Here is an 18,416-nt window from a genome sequence, read left to right on the forward strand (position 1 = left end):
CACACACAAGTGAAATTCTTTTTTTATAATAACAAATGCAGTTGCTTAAAATATATAATTGAACAGAAAAATGAGTAGAGCAGCAACTGATTAATTTAGAAAATAATTTGATACCAGTTTGTTAAGCTGAGACTAAAATATTATGAAAGTGATTACAAGATAGCAAAGGAAATCCCTCCATCATGTTTACTTACAAAAATGATCACCACCGTGACCATCATTTGTTTATTTGTCTTGATGAATTAACAAAACCCATGAAATAATGTTGTGCTAGCTATGTTAGAGTGTGTTCCCGATGAAGAATAACATTTCTACAGTTGTCTTGAAGCAGTTATGACGGTAAATGGTGGTGGTCCTAGGTATTACCCAGGCCAACGAATCATTCATGTTCATTGAACAAGCTTGAATAGCATCTAGAAATCAGCTAACAAATCAATTACTTCTTGCTAATTTTTTTTCCTACTTACAGATTGAATTGATTACACAATTCACACACGCTAAATAACGACCGTGTTAAAATCACATTAATATTAAGCAGTAAACAACTAATCCGGATTATGCCCATTGATATGCGTATACATACCCAACTGTTCGTTGAAAGGTCATCGAACTTTAAGTACACAAGATCTTTAGATGCCACCAGCAAGCCACAAATCAAGATTACTGTTCAACAGTAACTCTTAAACAGAAAATAGAAGTCTGACAATAGATGAGCACAACGTTTTTAAAGATATATAAGGAAATGAGAGGTAGTGACATTAACAGCGTATTAATAAGTAAACTGAAACTATTTCAATGAACTACCAGTTCCTGACCAAGCACTATACATATGACAATTCCTAAGCTAAACAGCCACAGCTTAGCTAATCTACTGATTTGCTTTGGCGTACTGAAGAAATAAGGGGTAGGGGTAAATTCATACTAAGCAGTGCACTGCATAACAATAGAATATGCAGCATAGATTGTTTAGTAACTGCTGATGTATACAGTTTAGAAAATCCATAAGAATAATAAATAAATAAATAAAATATCGAAGCGTAAGTTGATCTGATATTGCCCCAGAGGAAATAGTATTTTGTACATTTCAAGAGATTTGTGGGAACAATATATATATATATATATATCATAACTACAGGGTTTTACCCCCCAGACTTTGGGAGGTCAATATATAATTGTTGATAGTACAAATAGTCAATTTAGGATTCAAATTACGAAGTGCTAATTTTTAATCTAAATATATTTAATCCAAACTGAACTACTCAAGTGACATACGTTCATTTCTATCAGCTGTTCCGAGCAACAAGGCTTTACAGCAAGATGTTCTCAAAAGACATCTGTACTTCTGTTTTTTCTTTTTTAGAATGTTTATAAGAAGTAAGAAATACAATTAATGAAACTTCGACGTGGGGGAAAAATACCCCCAGAATAAACTGGGCCCAAATGCAAACCACTTCAATTTTGAAATGCGACAGTGGTTATAAATCGGAGGTAGCCATAAAGGTAATTAATAATTTCAAGCATAAATTAGAGCAATAATCGTTTCTTTAGAGAATATTTGTTGATATTAAGGGATTAGGCAAACCAAAATATTTTTATTTTTTAGTTTTAATGTGTATTAGACTCAAATAATAAATTATATCTAACATATTAACCATAAATTCTTAAAAACTGGATCAGTGACTAAACATATTGATCTAATCTAAAATGTTGGTTACTCAGGCAATTAAACAAGGTTCTAACAGAATTTAAATCCAGAGGAATGTCGAATTTAAAAAGAAGACACTATTTATACTTGGAATTAGATTAGAAGGCTGCCACTAATTCTAGTTTAACTAAAAATGGTTATGAATTCTTGTAGAACAGAAGAAAGAAAAAAAGGGCGAGGGAGAGAGAGAATGCAACTACCATCACAAGCATATCCTCAGAGAATAAATAACCCAGGTAAGGTATACAACAGGCAACGAAACCTAAACATATTGAGGGAGGAAAAATATTCGTGCTTATACTCCAGGTGAGGTACTGCAGTTTATTATTATTTTTTTTTTAATTAGATGAAAATAAATTAATAACTAAATCAGACCAACATAGACTGAAGTGCAAATAAAATAAAGGCCCTGATTTTTGTAGTTGTCAATTTGAAGAAGGTGGTACGAAATCTGTATTAAGTATAAGATGTGCAGCTGCTATTAAAATTGTGCAGTGACGGCAAAGATACCTCGACAATGGTAGACAATATTCATTGCAAGACAGAGCAGTAAATAGAAGCGGAGGTGAAGAATTCCCAGATCTCATCGACAGTCAAGAAATCTGCTGGAAGAGGCGCTAGTGATCTGGGTAGTTCGTCTACTTCCATTTTTAGAGGTGGCACTCAACAAACAAGACAAATCGGTCAGGAAGCTGAATAATGATGATAGTAACACATAACTGAAGATGATAACTTGTTGTGGAATGGTAACGAGTACAACAAAAAATCGGTAAAGGAATTGGCTTTGAAAGGGCGACAGTTTGTGATCAACAAACCCCGTATGTGTGTGTGTGCGTATATATACATATATGTGTGTGTGTGTGTGTGTGTGTGTGTGTGTGTGTGTGTGTGTGTGTGTGTGTGTGTGTGTGTGTGTGTGTGTGTGTGTATACATACACACATACAGATACATATACATAAAGGGTAACGAAGAGAAGCTATTTGACATCGCAGTCAGTGATAGCAGAAATAATCCAGTGTTATACAACAAATGTAAATCTACAGACAGGGAAGACTGACATGAATTATCCGATGTAGTGTGGGTGTTCAACCCGAGAACTGGCACCTCTATGCATCGAGCACTGACTGGTAGAGAAAAAAAAATGTAATTACTGCAAAAAGAAGCAGACAGACACTTAGAGAATGATTCCCAGACATGACCAAACAAGCATCGAAAATGTACATTGATAAATTAGCTAGAAACCGCTCACCATATTCGAAGGGAAATCCCTGTAGCTGTCCTAGGTGAGAAAAGGGAGACTTGGTAGTGATCGTCGTCGTCCTGTCTTCTCGCCAAATTTGTTTTACAAAACTGCGGTGTTTCCAAACGATTTAATCTTAGTCTTTTGGCACAGAAGCCTGAACTACAACTACAGAATAATGATAGAGGTGGAGACGGCGACACTTGATGCTGCTATGGTGGTAGTATATGTGTTAGTGAAGCAGTGGGAGGAGATTCGCTTTGCTTTATTTGTCTGGCTCCGACTCTGCGTTGACTTCTCATCACATCCGGGCACCATATATATCTATACATATATATATATATGTGTATACATACATATACATACACACATGTGCGCGCTCGCGCACATATACACACACGCACACTGAACTCGTCGCTATTGCGCAGACGTTAACATTGATAACTTCCTTTTTACGCTGGCAAAATGGCGAGTGGGGTGCGTTTTGAATCATGTTCCTATTCTCATCCGGTTTCTGTTTGGCAATCATTCTTTAATTTCATTTTCTAATCATATTGTTGCAATTTTCTATTCCAGTGTTATATATTTTTATAATTATTTTCATAATCCATTGTGTTTCAGACCCTTTATACTTATCCGGATAATTTCCGAGCTTACAAAATCCTCATTGCCGCAAAATACAGCGGTGCAAACTTGACAGTTGCATCATCTCCGCCGGCTTTCCAGTTTGGAGAAACTAATAAATCCAACGTGTTTTTGGAGAAATTCCCTCTTGGAAAAGTATATACATTTCTTTTTCACCTTTAGACATATTCGGGGAAACTTATTTTTGTATAACATTCAGTTCATAACATCAGCAAATGTTCAGTGTGTTCGTGTATGATACGTATGTATGCATGTGTGTATATATATGTATCCATGTAAATTTGTCTGCATGTGTGTAATCGAATTGCAAAAAGAAGTCATTGAGAAGATTACAGTTCTTCATTGATTCTGTGCTCTTGTTACACGTCATAGTTCTTTCGGCACTATCATGCTATTGTGTTCAGTCATGGCTTTATTTCGTTTTCATAGTCGACCAAGAACTATTTTATAACTGATACATATTTGTGTGACGTTGATCACTAAGTATGTTGCATGTTACTATTCCTAGAAATCTAGGAATTGCCATTTTGCTAAAGTCCAGTATGGAATAACTGTCTTAGAGTGATTGAAAAATACACCTTGCGAATGGTTATCATTTTCACAAAATTTCTTCCTCAAATAAGAATTACATTGATATACATAAAACTTGCCCAGTTTGAGCAAATAAGGAATATCTTCCCTGAGGACTAGTAACCCAATTGTATGACTTGGTGAATATCTGCAATTGACATGGCCTCCCCAATTTTTTTTTTTTTTTACAAAAGATTTTTCTTTAAAAAAAGAAAGCGATCTTTGGGATTTGTTGGTGTGGAAAAAGTCGCCCAGGTTACTTCCTCAACGACTCTTGCGAAGCCAGCAGGGGATGCAAAGGTTCAACCGATGTGCGGGATGCTGGGTAGTTTCTAGTATACATAGAAATAATGTCGGCATTGAATTCTGAAATTCATTGAGATACGAAGTGAAATTCAATGTGAGTTGAGTGTGTCCCAGGCTGGCAGTCTCATACAACAATACTGTGAGTATAATGGTAACCTAAGAAAACTGGGTAAAAAAACTCATGTCGATGTATATTGCTTAATATATGTTTATTCAGAGAAACAAATTTGATGATGATTTCCTCTTTGTATTACCATGTGTATTATTTTTCTTCAGGTCCCTGCTTTTGAATCATCAACAGGGGAATGCTATTTTGAAAGTAATGCAATTGCTCATCTTGGTAAGTCTAATATTTCAGTTGATTCCCTGAACCCTGCATTTTCTTGTTTATATATGAATCTATAATGTATATAACCTCTATTTTTTAGTGGGATCTGCTCAGTTAAGAGGTACTTCTGTTGAAGATGCTACTTGTATCCTTCAGTGGATCAACTTTGCTGATAATGAGATCTTGCCTGCATCTTGCACATGGGTATATCCATGTCTTGGCATTATTCAGTTCAACAAGCAGGTATGAAACTAATACTTGAAAAAATTGTTCTATGACTGGAAGTTTTTCTAATGTTTCCCCATAATTAAAATTAAATAAAATACAGTGAAACTTGAGGGGCTATGCTAGTGAATGTCACCTGTCATGTTTTTGTAAATGGGTATTTAGTTCTGTATTTCTGTATAGCCTGGCTGATTTCAAATGTTTTACATTCTTCTGGATCAAGTCTGATTTAGTGTACAATTATTTTAATAAACCAAGTACTCAAAAGCTTATAAAAAGGTACTTGTGTCTTTGGGGGGAAACTAAGAGTTAAGAAGTGAGACTATTTGGTTTCAAGATGAATTTTTACCATAAACATTTGGCTGTTATATATTAATTCAGGTTACTGAATGATGCTAACTCTAAAATAAAAGTTCTTGCTATTTATGTAAATCTCTGAAACCTATCATACACCAATGGGTGAGATTTTTATGTGAATCTTCTGTTTCAGGATGTTTATTGTTTTAATGTCCATCCACTTTTTCATGCTTGCATGGGTCAGTTTATTGAGACAAAATTTCTCTGGCTTGATGCCCTTTTTGTCACCAATCCTCAGCTGTTTCTATGTAAGGAAACACTTCTCCATGACCAGGCAATGTTTTTGCAGAATATGGAAATGAATGATATTGTTTGTATGATAGTAACACTCATGACTATCTTGATGTTGAAGACAAGGAAACAAACTCACATATATGTAGATGTATGCCAGGTTTTTTTTCAGTTTTTATCTTTCAAGTCCACTCACAAGGGTTTGGTCAATTCAGTACTAGTAGCAGACACTTGCCCAAAGTGTTACGCCTTGAGACTGAACCCAAAACCATGTGATTGAGAAGCAAACTTAACCATACAGCCACGTCTGTGTCTGTCTTCTGTGTTTTTATTTGAATTTAACATGAGTATTTAATACATGACAATACAAGGTTCATGTTGTTTTATGTGTATTTAGTAGTTAATTCTAATTTCATTTTTGATTCTAGGCAGTGAGAGAGATGTAGTTTCATAGCTTTGGTGGACTGGTATGCAACTTGTAGATATAGTGACCTTTTTTAAAAGAAATATAACTCAAACAATTAGATGATATGTATGTCCTGATTAAAAAATTGGTTGCTCCACTAATTAACAGTATGAAGAAGCTTAAAATTAAGTAAATTTATTGTATTTTAGTTCCTTTCATCCTGCTCAATCTACTTATATTCTCTGTCCTGTAACTTGGGGGGGGGGGGGATACTTGGAAAGAAATCTTTCCAACTGGTAATAACCATGTATTTTGCCTAGAGCAAGACACCTGTTCCTGTCCCTTGAATGTCTCACGACTATAATCCATCCTAGTTTGTGACTGCTGGTGCCATGTGAAAACTACTCAGTACATTCTGTAAAGTGGTTGGCATTAAGAAGGGTATCTAGCTGTAGAATGCCAAAGCAGACAGTTTGGTGCAGTTTTTTTTTTTACTTGCTGGCTCCTGTTGAGCCGTCCAACCCATGTCATCATGAAAAACATTAAATGATGGTGATAACAGGGAGGGTGCCTTTTATGCATGGGGGTATGTAGTGGAGTTTCATGGGTAAAGGTTTCTATGAAACCTTATGATTGATTAAAAAATTATATTATAACACTTTGTTTTTTCTATTTTACAGGAAACTGAAAAGGCCAAGGAACAAATCAAGAAAGTATTGACTGTTCTCAATCAGCATCTACAAACACGTACATTCTTAGTAGGTGAAAAAATCAGTCAGGCTGATATTACTGTATGTTGCAATATGTTGCAGCTCTATAAGCTGGTAAGCACTTGTTATAAGCTATGACATTCTCCTAATTGATGTTGTGCCTGAATAATGATTGATGGAATAATACATTTTTTTAAATGTAAAAATTTAATGTACTTCGTTAACGGTTGCTTAGTCACATATTTTTATCGTTTTAAAATCTATTTTTCCATTGGGTGACAGCCCTCACCAGTTTTCATTAGTCAGTTGGTAAAATGTCGATTAGCTTTCGAGGAACTGGATTGAATTATTATTATTATTTTTTTTTTTTTTTTTTGCTGTAGCTGATTGTACAGTATTGCTTGTTTAACACCAGGTCAACTGATATCATATGCATTCCGGCCTGGATAGTCCTGTGTTTTTAACAGTGTTCGGGGCTGCATTATGAAATGTCCTTTCCTTATTGAAAAAAAATGGGTTATTTGAGAGGAATTTAGTTGTATGGTACAAGGTTGTGAGCACCTGGAATATAATTTAAAATATTTGGCTATTTTAATAATTTATGTACGGGAGACAACTCTAAACATGTTTTAGTCTTATTTGATTTCTGTGAAGGAAAATCTAAATGTGTATATTTAAAAAATAATACGCACATTATTCAGATTATGAAATGTAGCAGTTGATTTTGAGATGTTACTTTTGAAATACTAATTTTCTAGCTAGGTGGGTGTCCATATTTATTATATTGTATGAAGTTTAAATCAAGATTGAATGCTTAGATTCCATGTTAAAACATTAATATGTAATGAATTATTAACTGTTTATTGATAAGGGTGTTCAGTATATTTTTAATTTCCCCATCACGATTTTAAATTCTATTGTGAAAAGTTTATTGAAGTTGAATTTTTACAGTGATTGATACTTAATTGTGACTTTTTTTGCCTTAGGTTCTAGACCCTGAATTCCGTAAAAGTTACATAAATGTTAATAGGTGGTTTACTACCATGATCAATCAGCCTCAAGTGAAATCTGTTATTGGGACTTTTAGTTTCTGTACTAAGATGGCACAATTTGATGGTAAGATATGCTTCTATTTGCTGTATTTTAAAACTAACCTATGTAGCAATTTTTTTAGTTCTTAGTTTCTCCTGTTCTGTCAATAGTTGTAAAATTTATTTTATAAGCTAAAAAAACGTTCTCATTACTGAATATTAATGGGTTCTGGTGGTAAAATGTTTTAATGTTCTCCCAACTTTTTCCAAATGTTTATCAGCTAAGAAGTATGCAGAAATCCATGGTCAGGGAAAGAAGGAAAAGAAAGAGAAACAACCAAAGGTTGAAAAAGCTCCTCCAAAACCTAAAGTAAGTATCCATTTTGTCTTGTTCCTTTAAACATGTTGAAGTGGTTGTTCCTCGTTTTGATATATTTAGTAACTCGTTCTAAAGGAAATGACTGCTCGTTTATTGCAGTAAAAGTGTTTGTGCTCTCTCGTTTGCAAATGTCCACTTACTTGTCTCCCTTCTCGGGTCAGTATTTAATCATGAAATTGTGATTAATGTAATTACAATCAACTTGGTTTTGCTTATCAGGGAAGGAAACAACCTTGATGTACAAATGGTTTAGATAGCTCATGCTCAGTTTGGATGTAAATTTTGGGCGAAATTTTCTGTGCAGTTATCTGGATAATTTGTAAATATTGTCTGTTCTAATTGTTGAATGAGGTGTATTTGAGGTTTGTTGTTAGCAATTGCTCAGAAGTGGAGCATGAATGCTCAGTTTGACAAACACCTATTTTCTAAAAGTGTTCATGAAATTTCGATGTAACAACTGTTTGATGATTTGATGTATCAGAATGAAGATTTTGTTTTAGTAGCATAACTGATTATACTTTCTGTTTTAGGAACCGAAAGCAGGATCTGGTGACGAGTTAGAAGCACCACCAGCACCCAAAAGAGAAGATCCGTTTGCTAAGCTCGATAAAGGGTAAGAGAAACTTATTACTCTGTTAATGAACTAAAATTTCTAAAAAGAATATTTCTTGTGTATTTAAAGAATCAATTTGAACATAGGCATTTTATTCAGATTACAGTTGAGAAGTTATCTAACCTGAATATGTTCATCTAGAGTTAAGCATAAACTATTAAACTTTTATTTTGAGTGTTAAGTCTTTGATAATCTCGATTTTTCTTCAATAACCTATTACATTTGGTGTAATGGCTGTCAACTTCACTAAAATCCTGCAACACTTTGTACATTTGCTTATTCTATTAATGTATTGAAGTCCTTGTTTTAATCCCTTTTGTCTGTATTGAGCACAACTATTCCTCTGTTGGTATTGTATTCTTATTTGTTTTATTTCAGGACTTTCAACATGGATGAGTTCAAGCGTTCATATTCCAACAATGACACAAAAACTGTTGCCCTTCCATACTTCTGGGAACATTTTGATAAACAACATTATTCCATCTGGCTTTCAGAATACAAATATGATTCTGAGTTGACTTATGTCTTTATGTCAGCTAATTTGATCAGAGGTGAGATATTTGCCTTCTCTTTTTCTGTTTAGCTCATTTGCATTTAAACTGGCTTTATCAGGCTCAAGTATTCTACCTGTTTTATATTCACACACTGACCAGATCCAGTTTCTCACACTTTCCTCTTACGATGTCATTCTTTAAAATGGTCACATCAAAATTTCATAGCTATAAGATAATGTAAGCATTGCATTTATCAGTAATCTGAATGCTAAAGGATGAAATTTTACATTGCATTTGGTGTGCAGTAGTGTTGATTATAGTTTGCCAATGGGCCAGCCAACACTTCGCTGTGTTTACAAGTTTTCTGACCTAATAGGCGCAGGAGTGGCTGTGTGGTAAGTAGCTTGCGTGCCAACCACATAGTTCCAGGTTCAGTCCCCCTGCTTGGCACCTTGGGCAAGTGTCTTCTACTAGAGCCTCGGGCCGACCGAAGCCTTGTGAATGGATTTGGTAGACGGAAACTGAAAGAAGCCCGTCGTATATATGTATATATATGTGTGTGTCTGTGTTTGTCCCCCCCTCCTACCATCGCTTGACAACCGATGCTGGTTTGTTTACGTCCCCGTAACGTAGCGGTTCGGCAAAAAGAGATCAATAGAATAAGTACTAGGCTTACAAAGAATAAGTCCTTGATTTTCTCGACTAAAGGCGGTTCTCCAGCATGGCTGCAGTCAAATGACTGAAACAAGTAAAAGAGTATTGCTGATTTGCATCAGTGGAAGATATTCAAATACACACACACACATATAGTAGGCTTTTGGAGCAGTTTCTTTCTATTGAGATTATGAAAGAAAACACTATTTCAAGATGTCATGCAGCAGGTCAAATCATGTAGTTGTGGAGCAAACTTAACCACATGGAGATAGTCTCCCTCTATTGTGACAAGATTATATGTGGTTCAGTTAAGCCTGTTTACTCGAATATGTTATCCCTTTTTATAGCCAGCTTGATTTTAATTTAGAAATTGAATGTGAGATCTTCAACTTTTTTTTTTTTTGTAGGAGCATATGAACTGATTTAAATTACAAAATATATTGTGAGTTACAACCATCACAAATCAAGCGATTCTGAAATAGCTGTTGGTTAGACATGATGAAGCCTCTAATAAGAGAACACTATATTGCCCAGTTCTATTCTTCCAGTTTGTGATTATTAAATGTGGTGTTTAGTGGATTAATTCTCATTTCAGGGTTGTTTTTATAAATGCATAATCTATTTACTTTAAACATTTTTTTTTTTAATAGGAATGTTCCAGCGTTTAGAAAAACTAAATAAACAATGTTTTGCTAGTGTCCTTATATTTGGTGAAGATACAAAGAATTCTATCTCTGGTATATGGATCTGGCTTGGTCATGAACTAGTTTTTAATGTAAGTTGCTTGATTTTCTTAAATATTTCTTATCTTTCCCCATTACAGTGATAAATGTCTGTGCTTCATTCTACATTAGTCCTTGATGTGAACTGGTGACCAGGCATGTGGAAGCCTCTTAATAGAACTTATTAAATACTGTTTGTATCATTGTGTGTAATGTAAAGCATTTTGACGTAAACGATTCTTATGCTATATGCAGTTATTATTTGTACATTGATTTATTTTTGTTAAAATTTTGATAGCTGCTTAATAGAACTGTAATAACTTGAAATATTTGTTTACTATTTTCAGCTCTCTCCAGATTGGGAAGTGGATTACGATTGTTATAACTGGAAGAAATTGGACCCAGACAGTCCGGAAACAAAAACACTTGTTGATGAATATCTTAGTTGGGAGGGAAATTTTGGTGGTAAAAAGGTAAACCAAGGCAAGATATTTAAATAAACACTATATATCATTGTCAAAGTAAAATCAAGTAATAAAATAAAATGACTGAATTGTATATATATTTCTTTATCTTTTGTGGCATTTGCATCTGAGATTTTCATTTGCGAACTTTGTGATGGTTGGGGTATTCTGAACAGTTTTTTGAGGGAGAGAAATGTGTCTGGGCGACTATGAGATCTTTCTTTGAGTGTAAGAATCTGCCAGTCTTCCGCATAGCAGAAATTTTCCTAAGTTGGATGAATCTTGGTAAATCATTGAGGTAAGATGTAAAGCTTGCCTTTGATGAAATAGGCTGATGGAAATGCATATGGTGATATACTCTCTCAGAACAAGATGTCTATTTACAATGGACCTGGTAAATAGATACGTTTATTGATGAGCTTAAAATATTTCTTGCTTTAACATTTCAGGTAAGCTAAACAGTGAAAAGAAATAAGAATTTGAAGATAGGTTATATAATTTTAAAATGCAATACTCTTATTGTTGCTCGTCTTGTAGAAACTTACTGTTAGTCCTGTAGACAGGTGAAAAGGAGTCAGTGTGTGTTGATTCTTTCTTTTTTTTTTTTGTAAGAAAAATAATACTTAAAATTTTAGAAAGATAAAAAGAAAAACTCAACATGGTAGGTTCACAGCTTCAACCGTTATTCAGACTAGCGATAGACTTTTGAGACTATTGACCATATTCTGGATCCCTTCTGTAACCGTTGAAGTACACTGCCTTGTAAATTTCATTTAGCATGAAATTTTGATGGAATAATTAAAATTTACTTCACTTCAAAAGAACCTGGAGTAATTTCAGGTAGGGTGGCATGAAAAGCATCAATCTTCATTAGTTTTTGTGTAATGTATGTACAGGATTTATCTGTACATGGGATATACATATGCACCGTCTTATGCATGCTTTTAGGGCATGTGGGAGGGGCAGTGAAATTCTGGAAAAAAACCCCAGAAAACACTGCTGTCTTTATGAATTAACTGCAATAAAATTGGTAAAGTTCACAAATCAGTACAGAAGATGGCCAGTGAAGGGTGTAAAAAATGCTGTAGAGTCAACATTGTGGAGATAACAGTTGCATTCATTTTCTTAATTTAAAAAAAATTTTGATAGTGACTGCATTTCTTATAGTGAGATACACATGGTTGTGTTGCTACAGAAGAAGGTATCATTTGAAAGCATATTTATAAAACACCTTAATTATTTTGATATTGAAAGTATTTATGACATGGGACTCAATTTTAACAGGTATCGTAGCACAGAGACAAAAGTACATTTTGTCCTTTTGCTATTTTTGGTTTATCATGAATTATTTTGATATTAGTTAAATAGGTATCCATCTATATTGATATGACCTGACGAAGGTACACTTACGAAATATAACAAGCACTTTCGTAAAAAACTAACATTTATTGCTATTTTTAAACGATTGCTCTTGAGTTAACTGGGACGAGATATTTGGACCTTCCTAAATGTGGCATATGAAGATAGGAACAGGAATGGTGACATTTCATGTGTATAATTTACAGTCCTAATTTTTAAGTATATGTGTATACATTTAGCAATCTCTATATTGGTGTAGTTGTGTATTTGTAATGCTTTTAACCCTTTCATTACCAAACTGGCTCTGAGTACAAATGTCTTGTTTTCATAAGTTTTGAATTAAAATCTTCCACCAAACCCTAGTCACAATTTATGTTCCTAACACTAGCTGAATGATAACTAAGTTATTTTATTAGATTCTTTGTTATATTTAAAATAATTGAAAGAAAAACAGAGCATCTCAAAATAAATACAGTAACAAAAGGGTTAACTTAATGTCTTTGTGCTGTAATCGTTTTATTTCAAGCACCCACCTCTCCTGTTTCAACCACTCAACTCATTTAATTCACACTTCTTTTTATTATTACTTCATGACTGCAGTATTGGCTTCTGAATTCTTTTCTTTCCAAAGGAAGACAGAGTCCATCATATTTGGGGATTTTCACTGAAGCAAATAACATAAGAATCTGGATCTTTTCTCTTCTGTGGATGTTTCTCATTAGTTGGAAAGGTACTCTATTTCAAGCCTGCGTGTTCTGAACCATTAGGGCATACATTTGTTGACAGACATACAAACTTTATCACATCTACTTCATACCAACTGTTCTCAGTATTATAAATGTGGTTAGGGGAGAAACTAATGAATGTAAATATTGCAAGTTGTAAAAAAAATCTCTTAGCCTAAAAATAACTTTATGAACCCAGTGGATTTTTTTTTTCTTTTTTAAGAAATTAAAACGGTTGTCTTGTGGATTTATAACAGATTTTTACAGCACAATGTGTACTGAATAAGGGTAAGTCTGTTACTGTATAGTTAGATGCTTAGGGAGGGGTGTGTGGGGTGCTGCAGTTAAGTAGCTGATTTGTTTGTAGAAATGTAAGTTGAGCTCCTGATTGCAGTAAACAGTTATCGCTAAATAACTTGAAATACTTTCTCTTCAAAGAAATGAGTTTTATAGGCCAAGGTAAAAAAAAAAAAAATTGCATAGAACCCTCTGGAAACATCTGGTTCTTTGTTCCATCTCCCACTGCTGTGAGAAAAGTAAATACTGTTAGAATGTTACTACATTGTAAGTTACATTCTTAGATCTGGTATAGTTTTGTAACACCTAAGAAGGGAATTCATAATTTGGTGTCCTTAGCAAGCTTGATGTGTCTGTCAAGTCTCCCCCTTACGATATATCCTCCTAACACCCCTTTCCTCTACTTTTGTCCATTCACTAGTCCCTCCTCTCCATCTCCCACTTTCCTTTCAGTCTTGCAAACTTGCCCACCAGCTCACTTTATCCAACCCTTGTTTGTTGTTACTTACATACACCTCTCTACCCATCACATCACCTCCATCCAACTGAGGTAATTGTATATCTTCTGGAAGATATCTATTTCTGTACTTCTATTCATACTCTAACCTCTCGTCACCTGGTACAAAACCACCTTCCTCAATATTATTCCTCCTCTCAGTTGTCTTGCAAATGACTTGGTGATCTCACTGCTGCTGATACCATGTGAAAAAAGCCACCAGTACACTCTAAAGTCGTTGGCATTAGGAAGGGCTTACAGCAGCAGAGCTTGGTGCAGTCTTCTGACTTGCCAGCTCCTGTCAAACTGTCCAACCCATGCCAGCATAGGAGAATGTTAAATAATGTTGATGAGAAACTCAAAGCTATATAATGTTTTCAGGATATAGGCTCGCTTATATACCAACGTGGTGATATCAAATTCCTATTCAATGTAACTTCTGATAGGGTAGATACCAAGTTTGCACAGGACCATGCATGGTTCAACAACGTTGTGGTCTGAGAGTGCTGTTAGTGTAACCTTCACTAAATATGTCCCTGAAGGAAAGGCCAGCACACTGTCAAACAAGATTCCCAGAGACAAAAAAATCCTCACGAGACAGGTCGAAGATCTCAAAGCAGCTGAATAGACAACTGACGGATAGAAAGAAATCTGTCTTAACACAGATGCCAGAAATTGAAAGCAAGATCAAACTCTCTCATGAAAGGGAAAAAGCAGAGAGAGAGAGAAGGGCTGTGGAAAGCATAAAAACAAATCCCAAAGCTTTCTGTAAATTTGCACAGGAAACAGCTACAATACAATATAAAATAGGACCATTGTTCCAAGGACCTGGCGTCAACCATGTTTGGATGGTGCTTTTTATGTACATACACACAATGGACTGCTTTCAATTTCCATCTACCAAATTCACTCACAAGGCTATGATTGGCTCAGGTCAATAGTAGAAGACAGTTATGCACAGTGCTGTGCAGTGGGTCTAAGCCAGAAACCTGGTGTCCAGGAAGCAAAATTCTTACCACACAACTACTCCTGCACCTTCTTCAGTTATTCTTTCAATAACTTTCTTCAGCCATCACACTTTTTACTCATGTCATTCTGTTATTTTAAGATTTATTTATAATTAATCATTTTTATTTGAAGAAAATTTCTCTTCATATATATATAAATTCAATAACAGGATGAATTCTTTTATAAGAATTTATCAAGTAGCTAGCGTGAAAAAAACCTCATAAGGGAAAAATCCATCATTTATTCCCTAGAATATATTTATTTATATATATATAAGGGCATTACTATACAAGAATGCTTCACGCTAAACTACCATAAAAAACACATTTTTACATGTGTTTATTATGGTAGTTTAGCATGAGGTATTCTTGTATAGTAATGCCCTTATATAAATATATATATATATTTTTTCTTTTTATTATAGTTTCAAACCAGCATCATCATAATTTCAGTTACCATTTTTCCATGCTTGCATGGATCAGACACAATTCATTAAGGCAGATTTTCTATGACTAGATGCTCTTCTTATCACCAACCCTTGTTTCCAAGCAAGGTAATATTTCCCCCATGGCAAAATGTGATTTCCACTGAAGTCTGGAGACAAAGAAACATTGCTTATATGACAGTGATGCTCATTTACAACTATCATGTGATGTCAACCAAGGGTACACACACATCCCTTTTATCTTTTACATGTTTCAGTCATTAGACTGTGGCCATACTGGGGCACCACCTTGAAGAATTTTTAGTTGATTGAATTGACTCAGTATTTTTTTTTTAAGCCTTGTACTTATTTCATTGGTCTTTTTTGCTGAACTGCTAAGTAATGGGGATGTAAACACACCAACACGAGTTGTCAAGTGGTGGGTATATATATATATATATATATATATATATAACATACATACATACATGCAAGCTTCCTTCAGTTTCTGTCTCTCAAATCTACTTACAAGGCTTTGGTAGAAGGTGCCACACAGTGGGACTGAACCCAGAACTTTGTGGTTGAGAAGCAAGCTTCTTATCCACACACCCACATAAAGACATAAATGAGACAGTCAGTCTCCATTGAACTAAACCAAAAACAAGGTAATATAATCTGTTTCTTTATCAAAATAGTAACATCAATATAATATCACATGAAATTCCATAAATTAAACATACACTCATGCACCCCCATGCACACAATGAAACAAAGAAAAGAAAAGAAAAAAAAAAAAAAAATCTAACAAATTTATCGCATGTTAATTATTAGATGCTGAAAGTTTGGTTAATGAAAACTGGATCAGAGAATTTAGATGTGACTATATAAAACAATGTTGGAAGTATAGTAAGGATCAAACATGAGGCATGAATTTCTGGTTTCTTCAGCTGAGTAATGGCAATGATTCCATAAGCATGCAAGAGCCAATGTCCAATAATTATTACTAAATTGTTCAATTTGGTGAAATTCTCTTTGAGTAATCCTAAAACTGTCTGAAAATAGAAAGAAACATGAAGAGAAATAAATAACAGTGTACTGATAAAGTTAACTTGTTATTCAGGAATCATATACAAGTGTACAAGGTTGGGAATTTCATTTCATATTTATTCAAATTTAACCCTTTAGCATTCAGATTACTCTGACAAATGTAATGCTTATTTATTCACATTGTTTTGAATTAATCATGGATTATCTCATAGCTTCAAGATTTCAGTGATGTGATTTTTTTATTTTTAGGATGACATTGTTAGATTAGTTTAGAAAAGCAAGATCTGGTCAGTTTGAGCATAAAACAGGGAGATATATTTTGGCTGGATATGGCTGGCTTAAATGCTAAAGGGTTAAAAAATAAAAATTAGATTTTGGGGTTAAAAATTGGTAAAAATGAGTTTTCTAAGGTTGATAGCACAAATAGGGAAGAAAATAATTTGAATATATTTTTTTTCAAAACTGAAATTTAAATTCAAATTCAAATTACAATTTAATCAAAATGACAACATTTATAATATGAATTCCATGACAAAGTCCAATCTTTGTTGCAGTGTGGTGGCTTGTATGCCTCAATGAGTCTGAGAGGGATGCCAGCAGAATGTAAGGTCTCCCATGCTGGACAGGTCAAAGGATAGAGGCAAGACTAATATGGACCACCTCTTCCCAGAGGTAAAAATGGGTTTGCATAGGGCGAAAACCTTAATGTAGAGGAAAGAAAAGCAAAGTTACAGAAGCATCAATGACAATCCAAAACCAACAAGGCCTGGGAGAGTCCAGAGTTAAGAACTGTAGAGGAAAGTCATTGATAGCCTATGCTTCATAGGGAACAAAGGGGCTTGAGCAAGTAATATGAATAGCTAAAACATTTTTCTTTTTTTATTGGTAATTAATTCAAATTTCAATTAACTGAAATTTGACAAGATTTTCTAAAATTCAACCTAAAACTTAAGAGACAAAAAAATTTGAAACAATCTTTATTAATGATATTTATTAATTTTTAAATCAGTTATACACAAAACTATCTTACCTGCTCTTCACAATGTGCAAGGTGTGTTGCATGTGTTGCTAGAGACAACACTATCAAAATATATGGATAAGCATAATCTGGAAAGAGAAATGTAAATCAGATCAAATATCGTTGCATTAACTCACATAGATATATTATTAATGATATACATAACTTGAAATACTCATACTCATTCGAAATTACTTTTCTATAATCTTAAATTTATATACACTTGGCAAACACTTTAGCCATGCAGTTATTTTCAAGCTTAGCTACACTTCTTTATGTCATTACAAGTACAAAGAATGTGAGGTTAAGGTGCTGGGTTACTGACTTTCATGGTCATATTTGCATCTGAGCAGATCTGGCCATGTAAGTGATCTGTCAAGCATGAGTCATTTTCACAGGTGTAAAACTGTACAAACTTGATATGGATATGTTAAAAATGATGGTACAAGAAATACAATGGGAGAAAGAACAAGGCACACGTTTTAGGTCAGGTGTGACGAAAAGGGTGAAGGAACTTTAACCAAAGGTTCTTGGTTTAGGGTCACATCTGAAGGACGTTATGGTTCAGGAAAAATGGGAGTTGTAACCAGATCAGATTGGAGAAAGTAGAAATTATGAAAGCTGGTGCGTTGAAGATGCCATTTGGCAAAGAGAAGAAGAAAAAAATGTGTTGTGCAGGACAGGAGGTGGGGGAGGGCAGTGAATGACTTGGACTCAGTGATGGGTAACATCAACAATGGTTTGGGAGTAACCCCCTTATCAGGTCCAGAAAGAATTTGAGGGTGAGCAGACTTATGGGGAATAACTATAAAGAGATTTAATGCTCATGCTACAAAGAAGTTGGAAAGGTAAAAGAGTGAGAGAAGTTGAAGCAAAGGACCTGGTTGGTGTCATGGATGTGGGATGAGAGCTGCAACCAAAAGGGTCAGAGTTTGTGAAGGTATTTAGTGATGAATTCAGT

The 18,416-nt window shown here is 34.5% G+C and overlaps 3 protein-coding genes across 3 annotated transcripts in view; 1 reads left to right on the top strand and 2 right to left on the bottom strand.

Moving 5' to 3' along the window:
- The window catches only part of LOC106878873 (calcineurin subunit B type 1), a 43,840-nt gene extending 40,618 nt beyond the window's left edge, over positions 1 to 3,222 (bottom strand). Inside the window, exon 1 of the mRNA XM_014928218.2 lies at positions 2,956 to 3,222. Within this exon, the coding sequence (XP_014783704.1) occupies positions 2,956 to 2,958 (3 nt within the window). The 5' untranslated portion in view covers positions 2,959 to 3,222. The remainder of the gene's footprint in view (positions 1 to 2,955) is intronic.
- Positions 3,223 to 3,316: 94 nt separating this feature from the next.
- On the top strand, positions 3,317 to 11,175 carry LOC106878862 (elongation factor 1-gamma). The gene is made up of 11 exons (XM_014928207.1): positions 3,317 to 3,423; positions 3,568 to 3,726; positions 4,744 to 4,807; positions 4,896 to 5,038; positions 6,695 to 6,838; positions 7,711 to 7,840; positions 8,037 to 8,125; positions 8,665 to 8,747; positions 9,126 to 9,298; positions 10,546 to 10,670; positions 10,965 to 11,175. Exons 1-11 carry the CDS (start codon positions 3,412 to 3,414, stop codon positions 11,115 to 11,117), a joined length of 1,275 nt encoding a protein of 424 aa, XP_014783693.1. The 5' UTR covers positions 3,317 to 3,411; the 3' UTR covers positions 11,118 to 11,175.
- Positions 11,176 to 16,056: 4,881 nt separating this feature from the next.
- Positions 16,057 to 18,416, bottom strand: part of LOC106878827 (JNK1/MAPK8-associated membrane protein) — a 9,908-nt gene continuing 7,548 nt past the window's right edge. Inside the window, exons 7-8 of the mRNA XM_014928171.2 lie at positions 17,468 to 17,544; positions 16,057 to 16,442 (exon numbers count right to left, since the gene is read on the bottom strand). Coding sequence (XP_014783657.1) covers positions 16,218 to 16,442; positions 17,468 to 17,544 — 302 coding nt within the window. The 3' untranslated portion in view covers positions 16,057 to 16,217. The remainder of the gene's footprint in view (positions 16,443 to 17,467; positions 17,545 to 18,416) is intronic.

This window comes from Octopus bimaculoides, chromosome 4, assembly GCF_001194135.2.
Source record: "Octopus bimaculoides isolate UCB-OBI-ISO-001 chromosome 4, ASM119413v2, whole genome shotgun sequence".
NCBI lineage: Eukaryota > Metazoa > Mollusca > Cephalopoda > Octopoda > Octopodidae > Octopus > Octopus bimaculoides.